Genomic DNA, 15,567 nt, shown 5'->3' on the forward strand with positions numbered 1-15,567 from the left:
TTTGTCAACTTGCAACCTCTCTCTTACCTCAGTTCTGATAATGAGGTTACAGCATAAACCCGACCTTCTTGGCCAAAACTTCAAACTGCATCTCTGAGACATTCTCTGTTTTACTTTTCAGAACTGTAGAAAAGATGAGTTGCCCTATTCTTCCTATTTTCAGAGAAACTTGTGCGTTCTTCTAGTCTAAAACATATTCTTTATTATTAAGTATACATTTCCAGCATCGCTAGGTTACCAACATAAATCAAATTTCATAACTGCAAGTAATGTTAAAAATGCCACTGGGAAATGGTTAAGAATTGAAAAACAAAATCTAAATTTAATGTCAAATGTTTCCAAAGTAAAATGGCAATACTACTTGTTGCTGGTTTTCTCACTTGGTGGTAGCTTGATCTGGTAAGAACACAATATCCTGCAGTCTATGACTGGGATTTCTCATGGCTGGACACAAACTTTAGGGGTTTGGATCTCTGAATGCATGTTCATCACCAGGGGTTCTCTCTGTGGCTGACAGAAGAGAACAGGCCCTCAGAGGACACCTCACTTCATCTGCCTGACATCCTTGCTGCCGAAGGTTCTAGAGATATATGTCTACAGCACTGTCTCTGTGGGAGCCTATGGGCACCAAGATTTTGTTGGCTATTTTTCTGGCACCCAAGGTAAGGGACATGACTAATACAAGGTCACTATGAAAACATGTAAGCCAATTGTACTGGCTTGCTGGATCAGAGGGTTGGTCGCTGCTCTGTTTTTCATTCCCAGTCACTGACTAGAAGTTCTTGTCACATAACAGCTGGATCACTGACAGATTCAAAATGAGAGCATGAAGCCATTGTTGAGCAGATTCCTGTTATGGAGGCCTTATGTCAAGTTAAATCAAACAGTTGGTGTTGTTGTGGTTTAACCTGGCATGTGGCTGAGCACCACAGTCATTTTTTCACTTACCGCATTCCCAGTTTGATGCGGGAGAGAATCAAAAAACCAAGTAGAACTTGTGGGTGGAGATAAAGCTATTTACTAAATTAGAGAAAAAGAGAAGGATAATCATTATGATAAATATATACATATATATACACATATATGAACATATATAACATATATATGAACATATACAACAAGTGATGAACAAGGAATTGCTCATTATCCCCCAACCAAAGCTCAGCAAAAGAGAGCCAGATGAACTCCCACTCCCTTTAAAATTCCTTCCACTTGATGTCATACAGTACACAATATCCCTTTAGCCAGTTCAAGTCATCTGTCCTAATTCTCTTCCCTCCCATCTCCTTGGACCCTTCACTGAAAATGGCCTTGGTTCTATACAATACTACTTAGCAGTAACTATTGACATCTGTGTGTTATCATTGTTTTTCTCCTAGAACTAAAACAGAACACCATACCAGACACTCTCAAGAAAAAAATTCCACCCTAGCCTAAGCTAAGATGGATGTCTAAGTAGCTGTCTTGCATTTTCTGAGAAAGGCATGAGTCCCACCAAACCAAAAACATTAGATATCTTCTGTTATGTGCAGCAGCAATGACCACTGTGATGTAGTTAACAAGCTAATGCTTATAAATGAGACATGTATTTTTGCCAAATTCTATGCATGACAAACAAGTATTCTCCATTTTTGAGTTACCCGAGGAAGAATGAATATCAGATTTGATAACCTCTAAATCTGGGGTTATCTATCTAAAATGTCAGTTATTCATTTTTGGGGGGATAAAACAAAAAAGAGAGAAAGAATCTGAATCTTCTTCTGCTGTTCAGGACTTGAAGGAATTACATTTTAAAGAACTACAAACCAGAAATTTTAGAGACATGGTTGATGAGAAGTATTAACCTAAGACATGTTGTGCCTTAATAAACTTTGTAACCAAGAAAACATTCACATTTAGGTCTAATGAGTTAATTTGTTGAAGTTGATTCTTTTTCAGTTTTCTCTTAGAGAAAGAAAGATGCAAGAATAATTTCCTTTCTAAATCTTTAATCAGTGTATTACAAATGGCAGATATCAATATATCTGTGAATTTGGTTAGAGATTTGAAATGTGTAAGTTAAGCAGAGAGCAACTTCCTAGACTTCGGAATAAAACTTCTCACATACACATTAGTTTAGCACTTTTTCTAGTGGTGAAATTCATACAGTTTATCTGATAAGATCTGGCTATGTGTTATCTCAGAAAAAGTTGCTGCAAATAGGTACAATTTTAGAGCCACATGTGGCCCCAGAAATATCATCAGTCTCAGCACATTTTGTATTTAACCATTTCTCTCCTCCAAATAAGTCTTGCTAACAAACTCTTGAACAACACGGAATCATGATCATGAGAGGCTGCATTACTTTCTAATCCAAATATCTTGGTTTATGTACCATGTCATTGGGTAGCAGCCTCCTATATATCCCCAGAGTCCCAAGACCCATGATTAGGTTTTCCTTCTTTACAACCGCCTTTATCTTCTTCATCAGTACCAGTAATCAACAACATCAGTGATGAGCTTGAGACCGACTATCAATGTCTCTGACAACCTTGCTTCACAGTAACAGGCCAGTTCTGCTCCAGATCACACTCATTTAACAAATATCTATTAGCTATTGATTATGGTTGTAAATGAAAGGATTATCAGGTGTTTATGGCTGTTCAATGCAATCCATATGCTCTTCAAAGCAGAGTTTAGTTAGCTGTGCTTTAAAGCATGGGCTGCTGGGTAACCATTGGGATAGCTTCAGCTCTGCATTCTCTAGAATACAATTCCAGCAGCAAATTGGAAATATTGACACTTTCTTATTCTAGGTCACTTTAAAAGTATATTCAGACGCTGAATATGTAAATCTTGTAACTGAGTAATGCTCAATACGATGTATTTAAGAGAGGTTTCCTAACATGTCACCAATACTTACTGAGCAGGATGTGGAAACTTTTCTGCACTGGGTTCCCTTGTCTTCTCTACACATAGTTTCAGAGTTAGATAAATGTCTTATAGTTACCTATTTAGCAAAAAAAGTGTCTGTTCCAATCCCCAAGTGTAAGCAACAGGGAGCAAAAGTCAACAAAAAGCAAATTTGACAGTAGGTAGTTCTGTCCATTTTTTGCCCCATGAGAAGTCCCCCACCATCTACAACAGAGGTGTTCACAGTGAAGGACGTGGAGCAGATGCACTCCCTAACAACATTAGGTCAAGGACATCTTGGAATTGCAAACTGTCTGTGACTTGCCTAGGGTAGGAGTGAGGAGAGGAAAATAGGGCAACGGAAATTAGAATTGTGTGAACAACAGAGTTTCTGTTGGGTGACCCAACTGAAAAATCAAACAAAAAAATTAATTTGGAGTCAGCCCAAAGCACTCATCCAACTCAAAATGAAACAGCTCATTTTGCTTTCAAATCTCTTTTTATCACTTGAGACAAAATGTAAGTAAAGCTCTAAACCAAAGCACTATTTCCAAGCGCAAAACTATTTTCTTTAGAAAACATCAGAATGAAATATTTCAATTTGATTTCCCTTTTCTGAACTGTAACTATTGACTGAAATGAAACACAACTTGCTTGACTGAAAGAACTTCTTTATTTTCTTCTGGTCAGTAACTGCCCCAGACATTTCCCCTGCTGTAAGGGAAATCCTACCCACCATCCTTCACACATCCAAAAGCCACATGTTTCTTGCAAGAAAAACTTAGTAGGACATTCTGCACATTCTGCTGTGTGACATTTCCAGGGCTCCAGCTCATTAGGTTTCCATTGTAGAACCTTTTAGCTGGTGGTTTTCAAGATTAGAGAAGTTAATAAATAGATGAATGACTGTCTTTTGCATCTGTGGACAAATGGTTTGTTTAGGTTGAGCCAGAACATGGAAAGCTCAAGAGATGCATCTGACACTTCTGGGTAGGTAGGGCAGCTGAAAAAGAGGGCAGCATAGAAAAAGTAGAAGAAAGAAGAAAGTTAATCATCCATTGGTAAAGAGATTGTATCAGTGAGCAATAGTACAAGTAGTTCTTGATCTAGTCTTTCTAAATAAGGAAGAAAACAAGTACTTCTAGAACAAAGCCATCTTATTCTGTTCAGAGGCATTACCTTCATAAACTTCAAAATGGAGTTCAAACAAATCACACCTGGATGATTCCTTTTACCTTCCATCACCTGTAAAGGGAGCTAGGTGTATCTTTGGGAGAAGGTCATGAATAGACAGTGAGATAAATTCCCTTATTTGTTTTTAGCTTCCTTCTCTTCACTGTCAGCTGTTGCAAGTTTGAATGATAAGAGAAAGGATGTCAGCCAAGAACTCTTGACAGTGTAATTCCTTATCCCACAAGTTAGAAAATAAATATCCTATTCAATATAATAAAAGATTAAATCCCTAGAACTGTCATATGGTAACAAAACCTGGCCGGCTATCACTGTTGGGTCACTTCTTCCTTGACTGTGAACAGGCATGTAATTCACATGTCGTCAGATACAAAGGAGAGTGTGGAGCAAAGCAAACCATGTTGATTGCATCCAGTTTGACAGGTGATGGACATTGTTACCCAGATGGATCATGTATCAGTTTAGAATGTGAGTTCCTACAAATGTTATTTCAGCTCTCATAAAATTTTTCGATAGTGGGTATGGATAATTGCTTCTGTCTTGAAAACCCAATGGATCACAATCAACAAGGCATAGTTTAACCTGCTTTAATGCTAATTCATTACAATAGTTGATGTAAGACATTGCGACTACATCTGGTTTAGCTTCGATTTCTCTTTGAGTAATTCAGGAAGCTACACAGGCAGAAATATTTTCCTGCCAGTACTTTTAGCACATTACAATATCCACTCTTGAGGAATCTTTAAGATGCCTCTTTAGCACACATTTTAGAATTTGGATTTCCCTAAGATGCTGTGTTCACAAAACTTCACCTGTACTGCCAACTCAACTGGATCACTTATTTGAGGAAAACTTTGGTGACTTTTTTTCCCCTTCTTTTTCCTTTCTTTTTCTTTCTTTTTATTTTTTTCTTTTCTTCAAGATGTGGGCAAGATGCGTGCTCTCCTGATGAAGAAATGGTAAAGCCTTGCTCAAGAGGACTTCACCAGTTGCTGACAATCCACAATTGCATATCTACTCTGACTTTTTCACTATTTGGATGCTTTTTGACCTCTTTAACCTTCATGCAGCCACTAATGATCCTGGGTGTACCAGAGAGACTTGTCTGTCTGCCCAGGGGACACTGCTGAAGGAACAGATAATGACACCAAGCAATTCTCTTCTGAAGTGCTCCCAAATCGATGGTGCTGCTGAGCACTCTTTCGTCTTAGCGCTATGGGTCAGTGAGTTTTCCTGTAGCTTCTACTACTTGTCCATTTATCTCCATCTCATCTGACTCAAGGGTGGACAGTCTGAAACTTTCTGTTATCAGCTGTTCAAGATAGGACCTTACCTAAGGAGAATTACTTAGGCAGATTCAGTGAACCACACCAAAGACTCTCAGGAGAAGTGCTATTTTTCCAACAACTCTTCACAAGAAAGGCTGATCCACACACTCCCCACAAATCCCTGGCCTATGGTAAGTTGAAATTTCAGGTTTGGTGTCCCCAGACTGAGTTTGGATCCTTTCTGAATACAAGAATACAATCATGCAGCCCAGCAACCCCCCAGGCATGATACGTCACCTCCCTGGCCTTTCAGTAAAAGAGAAAAGCTCTATAAGATGGCAGTATTTGAAAACAAATATATTTATTATAATAAATTAAAAAATAAGCATTTATAAAACAATCCATCTGCATATAAATATTACACGGCGGTTTTAATTTTAAAGTTCACTCTGAAGCCTCTGGTCTCCATAAATACATTCCTGTGGCTATGTTTTAATTAATCTGTATAAATACAAGTACTGTATAATTAATACAAAATTATTACCTTAAAATAAGTTACTATTAAATATGAGCAACAAAACTAATTTACGAATGTCTAAAGTTCCAGCTTTTCAGGTAAAGGTCAGAAGAGGGCAACATACACAAGAGAAATTTTGAAGTCAAAGGCTGAAAACTTCCTGGCTACGGAGCACTGCCTACCTTGGCCAAAGCTGACTCAGAGGTGTCAAATCTCAGCCTATGAAATACAGAAAGAGTTGTCTTATTCCAGTGCAGATGAGAAGGATAGGAGCATGCTTTTGAAAGTAACCAGTGTGCAACACTGAAGTGGAACCAAAAGCACTGCTCTGCAGTCTTCGTTTTCAAAGAAGGCAGCAATACGTATCCATCTCTGCCCACCTGGTTTGCTATTTCTGGTACAGATTAAAAAATGTACTGCAGTTATGGGTGGGATTTTTTCCACAGTAGTTAATCAATTTGGGTAGTAGTAAGAGCTTTTGGAGACATTCCTTCAAGACTAATCTGGTTTTTTTTTCAGTTTTTCTTCTTGTTCCCTCCCTTCTTTGGGGCATCACTACAAGCATTCTCTATGTAGTCAAACAGTAAATCCAGTTCTCCGATGGCTTTGTTCTTTCCATTCTCTCCCAACTAGAAAAGAGCAGAACACAGGTTTTAAAATTTCTACATTTCTCAGAAGATTAAAATTAGGCTCATTGAGGAAACTGCATAGAGAACTTACTCTCCTTTCTCATAAGCAGTTCTGTTAAAGTCATTATATCATAAAATATAAACTAGTTCATTCAGATCCAGTCTAGTATACGCAGTGACTTGCAACTCAATTTCTAAGGGCTAATTACTACAAGACATGCAGAGAGTTAACACCACAAATGAAGGAACTCCGGAAATGGAAACATCACTCGTCCCCTCTTTAACATCCCTGCAAACTTCACCTCTTACATAAATTCCAGAGCTCGCTTCAAAACTTTGTCAGCTTTAATTTAGCTAAACAACTGGAGTTTTGAACTGCACTTTTTAAAAATAGGGGGAAAATATACCTCTTTCATTTTGCTCTTCATTTCTTCCAGGTTCTTTTCAATATGCTCTCTGTTTCCTGAGTATTTCTAAAAAAGAGAAAATATCCAGAGGTAACATTAACAGCTGCATGTGACAATATGCTGCTTTTTTTTTTTTCTTTCTTTTTTTTTTCCCCTTTTTCATACGTTTTTATCAACCTCTAGTTTGATATCTTAGATCTGAGGTTTCCTTTCATATCACTGCCTCTCGCCACTTTTTACAGCTGAGATTCGGGAGTAGTGACAAGAATCACAGCCAGGGGAAAGAAACCCAATACCACTTACACATCTGCTCAGCTCCGAGGTCAGGGATGCCAGAAACTGTGCCACATCCTCAGCATACGGGTACCGCTCCTTGGCCTCTGTGAGGAGGACATCCTTCAATATAATCTCTGTAATTCTCTTCATCATGTAGCAGCGGTTGTTCTCCTACGCATGCAAGTAAGAAGTCATGTTAAGTTGTGGAAAGAGGCCAATGAGTGCTGCAGAAGGACATGGGATCTGTCTCTAGCTGGGAGACTCACCCTGATGTTGACATAGATTTGCTGACCAATAAATCTATTGTCAGTGTCTTGATCTGAGACCCTGGCCTGAGGGGAAAAAAAAAGGAAACGTCAGGTGAGGATTAACAGTGAACCCTGAGGATTCATCATTAACAGTTCCAGTGACAAAAAGAAATGGACACTGTAAGCAGGTAGATAAGGTACAGGAAGATAAGCTTGGAAATTTTGGCTGTTTCTCTCCAGAACTGCATAAGAATCAAGGTCACAGGAAAGTAAATAAGCAGAAATCTGAATTCCTGTCCCTCCTGTAAACATCAGAGGTCGTAGTGGTTATGATGACTAAACCAGAACTGCGGGTTGCTGGCTATCCTCAGCATCTCCACAGTGCTGCATTGTCTCCCACAGTGCAGCCCTCAAAGGTGTATATGAGGGGGATCCACACATGATAGAGATGGCCAAGAAACCTGTCCAGGCATAGAGCTGGAAAGCCAGACATGCCCAGCTCTGAGAACAAGAGTAATTAAAGATCACGTCTCACAGCTGTCCCTGTGTAGCAGCAGCCACTCCAGAGGAGCTAAGCAGTTCCCTCGGCCACACCACCGGTGGGCAATGGGACTATTCCTCATGACAACTTCTGTCTAACTGCAAATGTCTGTGGGTTTTTTTTCTGGAGAAGTGTAGATGAAGGAGAGAGAAATGATGAAGGCAAGAAACCAGGGCACAGAAGGAGGTCCTCATGTGTTGCCATGAAGGGAAAGTGGGTAACCATACCATTTCAGCCAAGGTGTAGGTGCGATTCCTGATGTAGGGCTGCTGGAAGTTGATCTTTCTGAGGCTGCAGGCTTGATGGGCATTGGAAGCCACCCCTGTCCCTTTTGGAGGCAGGGGACTGGTGAGAAGAAGAGGGAGACAGCAACAGCAGCAGAAAATGACCCATACTGAGAAGCTCCTGGTCAGGGTGTGCAGGGTAGCCATGGCTCACGTCTGTCCCAGAGGCTGCAGTTACAGCACTCAGCACTGATGAAAGAGAACAGTGTTAGCATCAGGGAGAGAGAGCAAGGGCAAAGGGAGAGAGGCACACAGGCTGTAAGCCTTACCTTTGCTGTGATTCTAGATGTGCTCTGAAGAAGGTGAGGTGCGCCTTATATAGGGCTATCAACATCTCTCTCAGCTTTTTTGGGGGGAGAGTATTGGTGGTGAATTAAAAATGACATCAGCAAGTCTCTTACTTTCCTGTATCTTCTTCTGAGAACTTCCTAACCACTACAAAACCCACAAATACAACTTCAAGGCAATTGTAATCTTCAGGTTCTTATAAAGTAAACCAATTTTTAATGCAGGGACAAAGCAGGGGCTTTTACTGGGACTGGGATCTTGTATCCTTTTCTCATAAAAACATCTGAGAAGTTCATAGATCTGTGCCTTCTGTCCTGATTGTGCCACACTGACTGCATTGGCAATTCCATGGCAAATAACATCATATGTTTATGTTCATCTTCTGTAGTATAAGACTAGTGACCCACTGGAGCTGATGGGTGAACACAAATGGTCAGAGATCACTCCTGACCTTGAGCACTCTGACCAGGTGTGGTTCTCACCCCAAAAAATCCCTTCCCACACTGGGCTGCACTGGAGCCATGGGCTGTCTGCCCATCACTGCATTTCTCTCTGGGACATCAGAAACTGTGTAGGACCAACACTGAATTCATCACATTCCTTATCCTCACATTCCCATTTTCCAAAAAATGATCCATTTTTCAGGTTGCAACCAGGGGTAATAACCAGAGCTGAGGCAATGCACTTATACTTCATCTTCTTCTGACACATTCACATCCTTCAATTCTCCATGCCTCTGTCACCCCAGTTACATCCCATTTCATCTCTGCATGGCTCCACAGCCTTTGGAGCTGCTCTTACTCACCCTGAAGCTGCTTCCAGCAGAGCCACCATCACCATGACCCTTTCCAGGACTCTCAAATGTATCCCACCCATTCTCATACCTGGCTTCCAACAGCAAGCCTCGTTTCAGGATGCTAACCACACAGTTCATATGTCAGAGGTACCAAAAGACTATTCAAGAACATGTTTATAAACTCTGTTCTGTGAAATTGTCATTTGCCAGGTGAATAAGCCCAGTGGAGGAGCAGGTCAATAAGAAGATGGGAGAATGCATTATAGGTAGAATGGCAGTGGAGAACAAACTGGGCGGTGAAGAACAAACTGGGAGAAATACAGGCAGAGACTGTTTCAAAAGGTCAGGCTCTGAAGTGCACTCCCATGAACTCCTCTTCAAGGGCTAACACAATCTGATAACCATGGCCTGCTTTGAATTCTAAGCTAGGTTTCTCTCATTTCTCTACCAGTCCATCAGCAGTTCAGATGTCCCAAGCGCAGCACAAAAACCACGAACAGAAATTCTGACCCTTTCCAAGGGGAGCAATAGCCCCCGCCTTGCTCCACATCCTGACCTCCTGAACTTCTAGATAGCACCTCACATCTCTCCGATCACTCACTCTCATTTGACTTGGTTCCAGTTTTGCCTGACCTCTTCTGGTAGTTCTGATCTCATGGAAAGTGTTTGTGGCCTGAGCAAGCACGCACTGTACTACACACATCTGTTCAAATTGCAGTGAGGAGACCACATGGTCTCAGGATTCCCACAGTGATGGATATCTAAATAACATCAGGCAGATGGATGAGGAATTAGATGCTGAATCTGCCTCCTGCCCTCTTTTATGCAGTGATTACAGGATCTCTTCTATCTGGCTTCTCTAGTATTTGCAAATCATAGACTGGGATGTATATATTTCCAGAGGAAGCATTAAGTCATACTTCATGAGCCTCTCTCCCATCTGTGCTGTCGGAAATCTCTCAGTCACACATCATTGGCTGTGCCATGCTGTCTTCCTTCTGAGACTTGCAAAATGTGCTTATTTCATTTGTTTGCTTTATCTCTGCTGCTCATACTCACCTTTATTTTCCAGACATCGAGAGGAAAATTAAGTTCTAATTAATTCATACTTCATGAACTTCTTTTTTATGACATTTGTAAAGCCTTTGCATTACTTAATCTTTTGCTTGCCTTTGTGGGTTATAACAACACTGTTTCCCTCTTTCTAGCTTGCTGAGAATATGGCCAAGCCCAAAAATGAATTTTCAGAGTCTTTTTGGACACTAATTTTAGCAGTTCACATGGTTCTCCTTGCACATCAGTCAACAGTTGGACATTTCCTGACCACTTTTCACCTGTTGACTGCTGGTTCTTGATGTACCTCTGAGTTATGGCACAGCAATGGTCATGTCTGCAGTTATTCCTCTTAGTATGTCAAGATAAGATGTTTGGGAATGGAGATAGGCCTCCCATATCACCAGGAGGGCCCATTTTCATTTTCTTTTTGTGATTTTCTGTAGGCTTAATGTTATTTTTAATATTTGAGGCTACTAGTAGTGTTTAAAAAAACTAATTAAGAGAACATAAAAAAATTAATAAGAGAACATACGTGTTATGGTTCTATTCTAATCAAAAAGAACAAAGGCCTCTCCTCTTCTATAAAGTGTCTTTTGCATTGTATTTCTGAGTGTAATCACTTCAAAAATAATTACGAAATTGTTCACAGATTGCATTTTCTTCTCCAAGAACCAAGCATCTATCCTACCACTGACCTCACTAATATAATTTTTAAGCGTAATTATGTGGAGTTTCCCTAATTCATTAAGAAACCATAGCGGTTGAATATTCTCGACAATGACTTCTTGACCCATATTGAACACAGAGGATTTTTTGAGGAGGACTGGAACCCTACATCACGTCTACCTCAAAAGCCACAGGCACTTCCTTCTTGCTTTGAATGAGGCCACAGGTGAATAACCAATACTGTACTTCCATGTTATACTTCAATCTGTGTATCACTAGCACACTGCCATGCAGGAGGTTTCTTCAGCTTTAATACATGTTCAATTAGATGGGTTTGCACTGTATTATTAGAAACATCCTCAGGATCAAGCATCAGACTCTGGAAACATTGTCAAGAGCAGAGATGTTGAAGACTCTGCGTTGTCCTCTTGGGTCTTTCACCCGACGAATGTAATTCTCGTAAGTATTTGTACAAATATACCACAGATGACAAAGTGCTCAAAACTGAACAGGCAAAACCTCTGAGCTCAAGAAAGATGCAGAGCTCTTGGAACAGGTCCAGAGGAGGGCAACTAAGCTGATCAGAGGGCTGGAGCACCTCTCCTATGAGGAAAGTTTGAGGGAATTGGGCTTGTTTAATGTGGAGAAGTTTCGGGGGAGACCTCATTGTGGCCTTCCAATACTTGAAGGGGGTGTATAAACAGGAGGGAGTATGACTGTTTGTATGGGTGAATAGTGATAGGACAAGGGGGAATGATTTTAAACTAATACAGGGGAGGTTTAGGTTAGATATTAGGAGGAAGTTTGTCACACACTGGTGAATGGATGGGTGGTGATGCACTGGAACAGGCTGCCCAAGGAGGCTGTGGATGCCCCATCCCTGGAGACATTCAAGGCTGGATGTGGCTCTGGGCAGCCTGGTCTGGTGGTTGGTGACCTTGCATATAGCAGGGGAGGTTGAAACTCAATGATCATTGTGGTTCTTCTCAACCCAGGCCATTCTATGATTCTATGAATCTATCTCCAACTTTCAGGTCACTCTCATCCCCTTCGCTTTGCTCCATTATTTACTTACTCAATTTTGGATTACAGTTTTTTTTTATTATGATAAATGCTTTTAGAATGCACTATCTCATGAATGAGCTAATTCACTGCACTTTATGCAAGCTCTTCTAAGCTACGATTTTTCTTAGTCTTTCAAGGTTGGAAAAAAGTAAAGCAGACTCTGAAAATATTTCAGATCACAGCAACAGAGTGGCTGAGGCTGGCCAGGCCCTCTGGGTCCATCTGCTCCACTCCCTGCACAGCAGGGCCACCAGCACAGGGTGCCCAGGTCCATTCCAGGCGGGTTCTGAAGATTTCCAAAGAGGAGACTCCAAAACCTCTCTGGGCAGCCTGTGCCAGTGCTCGTTCACCTTCACAGCACAGAAGTGCTGCCTGCTGTTCAGAGGCAAACTCCTGTGCTCAGGTTTGTGCCCATACCTCTTGTCCTTGCACTGGGCACCACTGCAAAGAGCCTGGCTCCATTCTCTTTGCACCTAAAATTGCTTTGCCTGGGAACGTTAGTTGAATCCGGACAAGACCTCTGTATGGGGACGCACCAGTTCTCAGAGCAGATACCACTGACTCAGGCATTTTCCAGAGGATGTGCGATTCATATACCTCCCATGACCACTTACTTTTATACAGTGAGTAACATATTTCCTCCGTCAGTAACACTTTTGCTTGTATATCTGGTATTCCATCAAACACTTTTTCTGATCTTCACTCAATTTTGTTACATAATCTCTGGATCTATTAAGTAAAGGATTTTATATAGCAAAAATTGTGAAATTGGTGTTTCATCTTATATAAAGTCTAAGTGGATGAGAACTAATAATTTCACCGTGGTCTCAATTTTCAATTACATTCTACAACAGTTAATCCTTCCTGGCATGAAAGCCTTTATTGTCACCTCAGAAACGCTGACATAGTGGAGCTCCAAGATAAAGCCACCCAAAGTCACACTGAGACGACACTATGCAGATGTTTCTGATAGTACTACTGCTACCCCAGGATCACTGATGCTGTAACTTCCACTGCAGTGTCAGGAGGATTCCGTGGTGAAAAAGAAAACAGTAATTAACGGAGCCAGTGGAAGTGCAATAGATGTTAGCCTAGTGGCTCTTCTTCTGCAAACTGTTGTTGACATTGATAAAACATGAAGAAAATTTTAGTTGGACTTCCAAGTGGATCCATCATGTAGCCTACGTGGATAGGAGAAAAGAGTGCTGAATCCATCTCAGTGCACACATCTCCATGCCTCCATAGGTACCACTACTCATCCTTCCACCAAACAGTTCTCCTACTTCAGGATGTAAAATCAAGCACATACTCTGTCACTTTGTATAGTGACCTACATATCCAACTGTGTCTCGCAAAGAGTCAGATCAGGTGAACTGAAACTTCTGTGCTTCCTGTTAATGTGGTGTGCTTGCACAGCAGTGACTCAGTGGCATGGCAAAGTGGAATTACTGACATAGTGCACATTGAAGAAAACCACTCTAACTAGGAACAGAATTACGCAAGCTGTCTTATAATCTGAAATTCAGTGGTACACGGTTACTTAGTTTAAGAAATAACCTCAGCATCATGCACCTTGATTTACCAAGTAAAGGCTTATCACGTAACAATTTCACATCATTTTCAGTAATTAAAAATGTTCTAAAAGGAAGCAACAAATTCAAGGTGAAGTGCTTCTACGCAGACACTGCCCGTACATCAGCACTTCCTTTTGAGGCTCCTGGAGAAGACCTCAGCTGCTCAGTTACCCTGTACGACAGGGTGCTAGAGAAGGTCACAGCTCCTATCTCCTTAACAGTGGCCTTCTAGTTAGCATCTGTCTCTAGGAAGCCAATAGCCCCAGCCCCAGCCCTTCTCCAGCCCTAAGTGATGCAATTGTCCATCCTCAGGAGAATAACATAGCCAGCGAGCTTCCTGTTGGATTGGGGCTATTGTCAAGAACATAAGATTTATGGAGCCAAAAGGAGACCCAAAGAAAACAACTGCTGCCTAGCACTTAGGATGCTGTTTTCCTGGGTTATCTGTTTTTAGCTGCATATTGTGTAAGCTAAAACGGATAAACCAGCAAGAGCCAGCTTCCCCTGGAAGAATACTGCACACTGCTCATGACAGCACTCCTCAGGGAGCACACAGCCCCATACAGCCTGGCAGGACACAAGCAAGGCTTGTCAGGACAGGAGCAGTCTGCTTATCCCCCATCTCCACCAGAGAGCTGGGCACGCAACGCCCCAGGACGGGAAGTGCGCTCCTGTGCGTATGTGATGAGCCCAGTGACTGGAAAGGGACCAGAGATAGGATTATCCCAGAAGGATGGGTTTTCTGGATCCTGTCAGCCATTTCCATCCAGCTTCAATTGGCTGGAGACACCCCAGGACACAAACACAAATCTTGAGCAAAAAGTGTTGATATATATACATATGTACACACGTTTAATATGTGTACACCTCAGACATAAATACAGTTAAAAGGAAAAGCTTTCAGGCCCTTTCAAGAACCTGCATATTTTATGACTTTAGTTACCGCAGGAAAGGTAAGTTAGAAGAAATGTAATTAGTACATTTACAAAGCAAACGAGTGCTTTATTGTATTTTTATTCCAGCCCCACACCCTCTCTACAGCTTCTGCTCCTGGTGGGATCGCTGCCACGTGAGATAACACCTTCCTACTGGGTTTCGAAGCCAGACAGGATCCACACCAAAGTGCTGGCTGTGCCCGGTGGGTTAATGGCAGATCCACAGCCTTCCCCACTCCTCAGCAGATCTGCAAAGGTCTGAGCAATGGCTGGAGCTGGGGCATTTATTTAGGTTGCTTCAAATGAAAGCTGCTGTTTGAAACAATCTGTTGGTTGCCGTGGTTTTCTTAATTAGTAAAACAACTTAAATACTAATTAGAACTTTTTGTTCTCTCTCATTTATGTTTTGCTTCAAGCTCTGCTAGAAGTCAGTTGACTAGCGCGTAGCAGAGCTCCCACTTGCAACAGATGGCAACGAAGCTCTTTGCTGACAAAATGTACCACACAGTAAGAGCTGCTCTGACAGCAGAGCATCAGTTGCCTGCCCAGCCTTGCAGAACAGGCAGCTGTAATGAGGCACTATGGCATTATGCAAATAAGAGCACACCAGATTTTTCAAAGCTCTGATTCTTACTTACTTACTCTGATTCTTATCTTCAAATACTATGAAGTAGTTCACTGGCTATTATGGATAGCAGTAGAGGGAAAAAGAAGCTCCCAGGGCTATCTGTCAGGAACGATGGTGGGTCAGGTAAAGAAAATATCTTAGTACATGGACTCGAATTTGAATGAAGAATAAAGTGGATGACTGGTGGCTTCACATCCCTTGACCCTTCCACAACATAGGCATGTTTTCAACCTGTGGCCCTTCGGCCCAGGGAAAACTCAGACTACTTGCAAGTATCAGTGAAAGCAAAACCATTATCAGGAGGCT

General features: G+C 41.4%; 1 protein-coding gene across 1 annotated transcript; it reads right to left on the minus strand.

The window, feature by feature from the left end:
• Positions 1 to 6,383: 6,383 nt before the first annotated feature.
• IL22 (interleukin 22) lies at positions 6,384 to 8,400 on the minus strand. Its single transcript, XM_048933610.1, has 5 exons — positions 8,197 to 8,400; positions 7,447 to 7,512; positions 7,208 to 7,351; positions 6,905 to 6,970; positions 6,384 to 6,497 (listed from the first exon to the last, which is right to left on the minus strand). Exons 1-5 carry the CDS (start codon positions 8,398 to 8,400, stop codon positions 6,384 to 6,386), a joined length of 594 nt encoding a protein of 197 aa, XP_048789567.1.
• Positions 8,401 to 15,567: the final 7,167 nt, after the last annotated feature.

This window comes from Lagopus muta, chromosome 1 (genome assembly GCF_023343835.1).
Source record: "Lagopus muta isolate bLagMut1 chromosome 1, bLagMut1 primary, whole genome shotgun sequence".
Taxonomy (NCBI): domain Eukaryota; kingdom Metazoa; phylum Chordata; class Aves; order Galliformes; family Phasianidae; genus Lagopus; species Lagopus muta.